General features: G+C 47.6%; 1 protein-coding gene across 1 annotated transcript; it reads right to left on the bottom strand.

The window, feature by feature from the left end:
• Positions 1-3,304: 3,304 nt before the first annotated feature.
• Positions 3,305-6,350, bottom strand: NEUROD1 (neuronal differentiation 1). The gene is made up of 2 exons (XM_063291989.1): positions 6,236-6,350; positions 3,305-4,618 (listed from the first exon to the last, which is right to left on the bottom strand). Exon 2 carries the CDS (start codon positions 4,610-4,612, stop codon positions 3,509-3,511), a length of 1,104 nt encoding a protein of 367 aa, XP_063148059.1. The 5' UTR covers positions 4,613-4,618; positions 6,236-6,350; the 3' UTR covers positions 3,305-3,508.
• Between the last annotated feature and the right edge of the window lie 2,425 nt (positions 6,351-8,775).

The following is an 8,775-nucleotide window of genomic DNA, read 5'->3' as shown; positions in this document are numbered from 1 at the left end:
TATGTAGATTGTATGTGTTCATGTGTCAGCACAGCAAGCCAGCACTTTGTAATAAAAATGGAAAGGAGCACTATGGACAGACAAGCATGGGAGACATCACATGGTAGCTTTCTAAGGAAGGTCGCTACATAGAGTCTGTGGGTTTGAGTCACTGCTGGAAGATGGATGACAGCAGGGCCGCAACTGGGCGGGGGCAAGCGGGGCATGTGCCCCGGGTGCTGCGCTGGGGGGGGGGTGCCAAAATAAGCGCCGGGGGGGCACCAAAATGGGCGTGGAATCCACGTTTGCCCAGAGTGACACAGACCCTAGTTGCAGCCCTGGATGAGAGTGTGGCTTCCATGAGTTAAACTCTTTTATGTGGTTTCCTGATAACAACATAGTAATCTAACCATGGTTGCATAGCTTTTATTATGCCATCTGATGCAAGGGGACATTTTATCAATCCTAGTCTGCCCAGTGACTGAAACATGGATACAAGTAGTCGGTAGATGATCTTGTTCAAGTCACTATGGTTTTATACTCTGCTCTCCATTTACAATTTGAGGATATTTCAATTTGATGTGCATTTTAGCCAGCACTTTCTCATGGAAGTCAATAGGACTGGAATTTTTGGAAGATAATGATAGATCACATTATTTTTCTGCCTAGCTCAATGTATCTATTCTAAATGGAAGTGACTCTGGGTTAACAATGTTATTTGGATTCTTTTCAACTAGAGATATCACATATTATACCTAGGAGCTTCTACATGAAAATCATGTGGTCTAAAAACATTCCCATCCTTTCATCAGTGTACTGAAATTATTCTTTAAATTATATTTAGTGCCATCAGTGCTGTCAGTGTCCTATGGATTACACTTTATCTAATTTAAATCAAGACTATTAAAGTCAGAAGAGTTTAAAATGTACTTTTCAAGATCTTGATTTGTAATGCCCTATTCAGGCACAGATTTCTAAATACGTTAATCAGATGGATGCAAGAAGATACCAAACTAGTTTTGTCCTTTTGATGATGACCAGTGCAGTAATATTGCTCTCAAGCTAATACAATTGATTGGGATACCTCTATTGTAAAGGCTGCTTTTGAGGAACCATCCCTTCACTCACATACAAGTTTGCAAGCATTATTGATATGCCTATCATCATCAAAGGGAAGAAGTTAATGCCATACATTGTTGCAGAGGATTATTCATACTAGTCTACTCCAAGTGACACCCACTTGATTTGGGGAAATAGAACTGGTGCTGAAACTGAGTGGAGAACAAATCTTGATTCCAGAATATCTGGGAAATCAAAATTTACTCAGATCTTGGTTTTTTAAAATCTTTCCCTTATTTTCCTATATATTTTTTTCAGTTTGGAAATACCTTGTCTATGGTATCAATAATTATTTCACACATGGTGTTACTGAAAACTTATATTAATCATAATTTGTGCACACAGGATGGAGCAACAATCCCCTGACTTCTTGTCAGATGTATCTGTGCAATGTTGATAGCATCTGCAAGAGTGGAACTAAACATCTGCTCCAGAGAGGGGGCACAGCCAACACTTACTTCAGTTTACTTTGAGACGCATCAGTCTCTTTTTCAGTCTTGTGGAGTCATTCATACTAAGTGTAACAAGATAAGCCTTTCCCTTACCACTGAATTTTTAAACTCTCCTTCACTTTACTTTGGGGCAGGGAAGAATGCTTCCTGGGCATAGCATGGGACTTCCCGCTTCAACCACAGTGGGCATCTCCCAATTTGATCACTGAACATGTGGCCTTAATCAATTTGCCTTCTCATCCTCTGCTATTACTACTGTCTGTGTATTGTATTCCATCACTGACGAGCTGGCAGCTATGCAGGGCCTTGGGATGATTCAGCAGTCCGCCTTTTGCATACTTTACCGAACCAGAGCTGAAAACACACATGCTGCAGCCTCCAATTCAGATAGTCTCTTCGTAGTTTAGTGCTTCTGCCAATTTACTGGATTGCACCTCAGGATTTTTTCAAACCTCATTTTATTGTACAAATAGTGAATGTTGCATCTTTTAATAACTATTACAATAATCCCATAGGAATTGTTTACACTAAGAGGGGAAAGGAATGGAGCAAGGGACTTAGGGAGAAATGCAACATTTGACCAATGGCTCTTCACTACCTTGTCACCCCGCTTGTGTCTTTTTAACATTCCAAATGTGCATTACGTTGTCACATACAGGATTACAAACAAAATTACAGTACAGATTGATTTCAGGTGAACCAGCATTACATTTCAGACAGCACTTATTCTGGGTTGCATTGTGCATGCATAACTATTTTGTTCTAATTACAAAGTCAAATGGTTTGCATTGGTTTGAAAGCTACTAACTACAATTGGCATATAATATAACCCAACAATCATGACCCTTTTTGCTTTTTGCCTCCTGGACAGAAATAACAAATTTATATGATCATGTATTTTAAAAATCATGCATTTAACATTGCATGGAAACAATGTCTCATTATTTCTCTTTTCTTCAAAATCAGATGCTCTGAAAGAAATTAGGGTGGACTCCAAAGAGCATAAAAAAACACAGCAAGTTGAATGCTATCCTAAAGCAGCTGTTTTTTAGTGGATAAACGCAGGATATTTGCTCATGAGCACATGGATGCATACACACACACACACACACACACAATTTTGCAGAATTCCTCTTGGAATAATATGCTTTAATAGGAAATATTTTCCTTCTTCCATCCGTTCAATTATTTTTATAAATGAAAACCTTATAGGTCTGGCTCTTACACCCCCCCCCCAAAAGAAAAGTTTCATGGGTGTGTGTGTGTGTGTGTGTGTGTGTGAAGGATTTGAAAGGAAATTGGATGGGGGAGATGCTAAGGCAACAGAATAGCTTTTATTCCCCTCGTTCTTCTAAGTATATTTCTGCTGGCTTAAATTACTTAAATTATTCTATATAAATTAGATATACTTCTACTTTGTTTCTGATAGGTATAAAAATTGATGAAGCTGCATGGTTTAAAATAGTTTATCAAAAATTATTAAAAATTCTGTACAAAAATCACAACAAAATAAGTCAGCACAGGAAAGGTAACAAGTAGGAAAAATGTTGATTGAAAAATATAAATTTCATATATACTTTTTCATTTCTTCTCCTCCTCCTCCTCCTCCTTCTCCGTCATCTCTGGCCGGTTGACTAGTTTCAAAAACAATTGCATAGATTCTAATTATTGCTTGTGACTTTGTGTCCCGATCGAATCAAGGGGGAGCCAACTTCATTTCATCTACACCGTCAAGATTCCGAGCGTCGGGAGGGAGGAAGGGCGAGGAAATGACCGGCGGGACCAGGAAAATGTCCGCCTCCCCGTCGCTCCTGAAGGCGATAACCACAATACGCATAAAGGCGTCCCTGACGCCTGGAAGTGTTCCTTTCTCCCCTCCCTCCGTCTTCGCGCCCCCTGCACGGAACGAGTCCCTGCCGCCGCGGGCATCCTGGCTCCGCCGAAACATCTGGAAGGGCTCAGTCGTGAAAGATCGCGTTGAGCTGGGCGCTCATGACCCGCTCGTGATGGGCCTGGCTCTCGTAGGGCAGGAGGCTGTCGAGAGGGAGGTCGCAGCGCGAGGCCGAGCAGGCGAAGATGGAGCCGTGGCCAGTAGCTCCGGCCAAACCGGCGGCCGGGTAGTGCATGGTGAAGGCGTAGTTCTTCTCGAACTCGTTGGCCGGCTCGTGCTTGAAGGAGAAGTTCCCGTTGACGCTGAGCGGCGGACTGAGTGGCCCGTCGAAGGCCGGGCTCTCGCCTTCGGCCAGGGCGCTCTCGAAGAAGGGCTCCAGCGCCGCCCCGTAGGCGGGCGGTGCCTTGAGATGGAAGAGGTGAGAGCTGTCCATGGTGCCGTACGGCGGACTCGGAAGGCCCGGCGACTGGTAGGAGTACGGATGGCCCGGGAAGGAAGCGCCGGCGGGCTGGATGTGGGGCAGCAGCTCCGCGCTCTGCTCAGGCAGGAAGGTCCGCGGGTTGAGCTGGAGGCAGCCGGCCACCAGGTTGGTAGTGGGCTGAGATAAGCCCTTACAGAGACTCTGCACGAAGGACACCAAATCGGGGCTCTTGCCCGAGCGCAAGATCTCGGAGAGGGCCCCAATATAGTTTTTGGCCAGGCGCAGCGTCTCGATCTTGGACAGCTTCTGCGTCTTGGAGTAGCAGGGCACCACCTTGCGCAGGTTGTCCAGAGCGGCGTTGAGGCCATGCATGCGGTTCCGCTCGCGGGCATTGGCCTTCATACGCCGCAGCTTGAATCTCTCCAGCCGCGCCTTGGTCATCTTCTTTTTCTTGGGGCCGCGTCTCTTGGGCTTTTGGTCGTCCTCCTCTCCCTCTTCCTCCTCCTCCGCCTCCTCGTCGTCCTCTTCTGCCTCCTCCTCCTCTAGCTCATCTTCATCTTCTTCCTCCTCTTCCTCCCCGTTTCTCAGAGATTCGACCTCAGCCTCTGCATGTAAGGTTTCTAGGTCCTCCTCTTTCTTGTCCACTTCATGCTCGTCGTCCTGGGAGCTGAGGCAGTCGTCAGTCCAGCTGGGGGGGCCTTGGGACTGAGGGTCCCCCATCAGTGGGTGCTCACTGTATGATTTGGTCATTGTGTCCTAGGCCAAGAAGAAATAAACATTTAAACAATGGGCACTACATACATGTACACATAATTTTCTGCAAGCATGCTTCCTAGGGAGTAAATACCACTGAACTTAATAATACTTCTTTCTGAGTAACCCTGAGATTTTACTAACGATTTTATTTGGGAAGCATTGCCCATCTCAATTTCGTTCCAAGAAACTATCTTCGGCTTCAGTTGGGTCTCACTAAAATTCATCTAGCATAGCTTTCCTTAACTTCCGCAGCTCTCCAAGTACGTTGAACTCCAAGTCTCATTATCCCTGCAGCCCCAGAGATACCACGTTTCTAAGTAAATCCCATGATCAGTTCAAAGTCATTTTTTTTTAATTGAACTGACAGGTGGACGCTGCCCAGCAATGAAACTTACTTGTTCCTGATGCCTCTCCCCACGATGACATCTCTTGTCTCAAATAGCGTTAGGCAATGTTTTATAGGGATTTATAGGCGAGGGCTCTAACCAAGGAGGTGGTCGAGATTCATTTAAAACACACCCACACTGGAGATCCAACGGAGCAAATTGCCAATAATAATTTATCCACGGCAGCAGGATTTATTCCTTTATTCGGCTCTCCTTTTCATTGCTTTCGCCTGCCCACAATAGCGGCTGATGCCATCCTGTACAAAGGCTTTACAGACTTCCCAACTGTTCAGAATTGAGAAAAACCCTGCCACCGAGACGGGGATCAGGTGCAGTAACCGCCTAATAATTCCCCCTGCCCCCCTTTTTTTGTCTGAGGAACCTCAATGTTCTGGGGAAACGTTTGCTAATGAGGAAATGGAGGGGACGGTGAGGAGAGGGGGGTTGGAATGAAACCTGCCAGTCAGGGCAAGCACAGCGCAATCAAAAAGCAACAGTTGAGCCCGTGTTGGTGGTTGGCTTCGGAAGCCTTTTGCTCATCCAGACTTTCAGTCAAGCCCTGTCCCAAAAACACTAACTGGCAGCAGAATTTACCAAATCTGTCCCTCTCTGCTGTAAGCTGCATCATCATCATCATCATCATCATCATCATCATCATCATCATCATCCCCAATCTCTAGTCAAAGGATAACAATGCTCTATCGGATAATTTAATTCCCTCCCCTTTATTCTCCCCACTTTGCTCCATCACCTTGAAAACACGGACCATGCCTCTAGAAAGCAGCCCTTTACTTCCAGCCTGAGGGGAGTCCATCTGGTTCGTTCGTTTGGCTCCCCCAAATCAGTGTCAGCCAGCTCGCGAGCCACAGACCAGATGCTATGGGTCATATCTGTTTCACCCCCGCCCCCCGCGAGGCTTGCTTCGGTAGTCGGAAGGGGAGGGGGCAGAGAGAGGGGCTAAGTCTACAAGCCTTTGCATGTTTTCTAGGAAATGAGCCTCAGTGGACGAGGGTAACTTCCACTCCGAAGTAAACCTCTTTGGATCCGGCTGGAAGCCACCCGGAAAGCGAAGAGCGTATCAGTTCAATGGCTCTTCTTCTTGGTACAATGCGAATAGGTCGAAATCAAGCCAAAGGGGCGAAGAGGTCATCACCCCTCACATCACATCAGGGTCGCCTGCATCCGAGCTATCGTTTTCCCGCCTAAGTTGGGCATCAAGGCTAAAAATTACCTCTCCTTTTTTCAGCGTGTCCTCTGCAGCGCAGGTTTCATAACCCTGTTGCTCCCGGGACGCTTTCCTTGGGTGCAGATAGGTTACCTTTTATTTACTTCATTGATTTAGTATGGTTATTACTACTTTTCTTTGAAGCTGCGGGCAAGAGGCTCAGGTTATATAGCCAGGCTGGGTTGCTTGAGAAGGGGAGAGGCGGGGAATGGCCATCCCCGCCTCCTCGCTCCCGCCCACTTCGGCGCCCGCGTCAGCCTTCTCCCGGCACGCGCCATCTGGTCACCCACGTCAGGCTCCGAGGCGGCGGGCGGAGGGGGGGCAGTGTCACGTGAACTGCCCATTTGTATGCCGCCCCGCTCTCCAGTCCATCCCTTTGTGGCCCGAAGAAAGTGGCCATCTGTCGCCAGCCGGAGACTCTGCGGACCTGTTTGTACCCGCAGGAGAGATTAATCCGTTCTCCTGCGCCTGGCTCGGGGTTGCGGGGGGTGGGGGGGAGGCAGGGCTTGCAACTTGCACTTTGGCTAGAACAGACTGCTTCTCTACAGAACGGAAAGAGGAACAGATTTCTCTCTCCCCTCCCTTTGCCCCCCCCCCCTCAAATGTGAACAGCACTCCGAATATCAACTTGCTTTGCCCGGGCGGGGGGCTGAGGGTGCATAGGCAATTTGCCCAGGTGAGAGGCAGTCCTTCCTGGGCTCCTTCTCCAACGCTCATTTCCCGAGAAGCGGTCCTGAGAGTCCCCTGTGGGCTCACATATACAGAAATCCAGAGGAACCGAAGCGTCGAAGACGATCCTTCCCCCTTGGTCCTCCAGTTGGCTTTTGGCCCAATCCCGAAGGGCGGAAAGTTCCTTCCCGTGTCTCTTCTGCTGCCTCGAAGATGAGTGCAACTCCAGCAGAGACCTTTGGGTCTTGCCCGTTTTTTTCTTCCCCGCCGCTTTCCTTGTGTGCGGGAGGGGATGTGTGGGGGGGGTTGTCCCCTCCAGAAAAGAAACCGGACTAACCATTCTTACAATCAAGCAGTTCGCCAGTCTTCATCCATCCCCAAAGCTGGGAGAGGAGGCAAACCCGGGAAATAAGATCAAGGAAAATGAGTTTGAACAGGCAGGAGGCAGGAGGTTCCCACTTCAAGCAGATTTATTTAGAGAGCAGTGCTGCGGGGAAACGCTGTTTAAAATCCTACGGGAGAGTGGGAGAGAACTACGAGGAAAAAAGGGCAGGAAAAAAAGTAACCTATTTTTAAAAGTTTTATAAGTATCCAGTAGCAAAGTTAGACTGGTGTCTTTCTTTAAAGAAAACATCTTGAGTTTAAAAAAAAAACAAAAATTAGTCTATTGACATATTGTTATATTCGGGATGCCTGCCGACGTTTTTGAATGCATACCTTCCTCCAGAAGGAAGGAAGGGAGGGAGGGAGGGAGGGAGGGAGGGAGGGGGGATGCCCGAGGTCTCTTTTATAGTTCTCGCTTCCTCCAGACAGTCTAGGGCGTTTGCTGGATAGTCCCAACTACTGTCGGACCGTGGTCCCTTACAAGGCGCAAAAAGCTGCTTTCTTGTAAGTCCAGATCCTTCCGTGGGTCACCCAATAAGGCTGAAGAGAGTCGTGAAAGGGCCACTTCCGTGTGTCTGCAGGTGGATGTGCAGACGGCCCCCTCCCTAGCGCGAGACCTCATTCTCCCTCTCTTAATGCTCTAACACCACATCACCACCAGTTCCACCCTAACTCTGCCCAAGGTGGCTGTCTGAAGGTGACCGTCTAAAATAGTCCTTCACGGTGCCCTGCGAAGAATTTGCCCGAGATAGGGAGGAGAGAGAGAGAGAGAATCCACGTCAGCCGAATCCTCTTCAGGACAAGGGGAAGACGGAGAGGAAGAGCCAAGTGAGCCTTTACTGCCCATTAGACAAAGGTTTCCGGGTAGCAGCTTCCAGGTGTTTTGAATTCTAATCCCTGACCTAGTCACAATTTTGGCAGGCGGTGGAAGGATGGGAAGCCCTAAGCCTTCGCTCCCAGCTCCCAGAACCACCGGGGACTGAAATCTGGAGTCTTGCCTTTGCTGTAGGTCAGGTTCGGACTCTTTAATTCCGGTGGCTTTGCTAGTGGAGTCACCCTAAAAACCACGGTTAGTGGTGTTGGAGGGAAAAAAAAAAAGATACGGGCAGCATTACTTAGAGGTGCTGTTACGGTTCCCTCCCTAATACTAAGATGGGGGAGCTTGGTTGGTGAGGGCTCTGATACTCCAAAATTCTCCCACCTCCCTTATGCATCGTTTTATAAAGCCTCCTATGACCAAAACCAACCCTAGCCTAATCCCAGAGAGAGAATTTTAATCCCAAAGGTTTTAATCCCCAAGAGAGAATTAGATTTTTTTTTTTATCATTCGAATCTCTCTTGGATACCTTTTGCGAAATAACACCAAAAAACTGGACGGTGTACTCGGTCCTCCACGACTTGCTGCCCACATTGGGATATATCACCACACCGACGACTGAATGACGCCATGAATTGCTAGTGTGAAAATTTTCATTCACTCCCGCAATTGACTT

This window comes from Candoia aspera, chromosome 1 (assembly GCF_035149785.1).
Source record: "Candoia aspera isolate rCanAsp1 chromosome 1, rCanAsp1.hap2, whole genome shotgun sequence".
NCBI classification, from domain to species: Eukaryota; Metazoa; Chordata; class Lepidosauria; order Squamata; family Boidae; genus Candoia; species Candoia aspera.
Note: the sequence above shows the minus strand (reverse complement) of the source record. Positions and strands in the feature narration are given on the sequence as shown.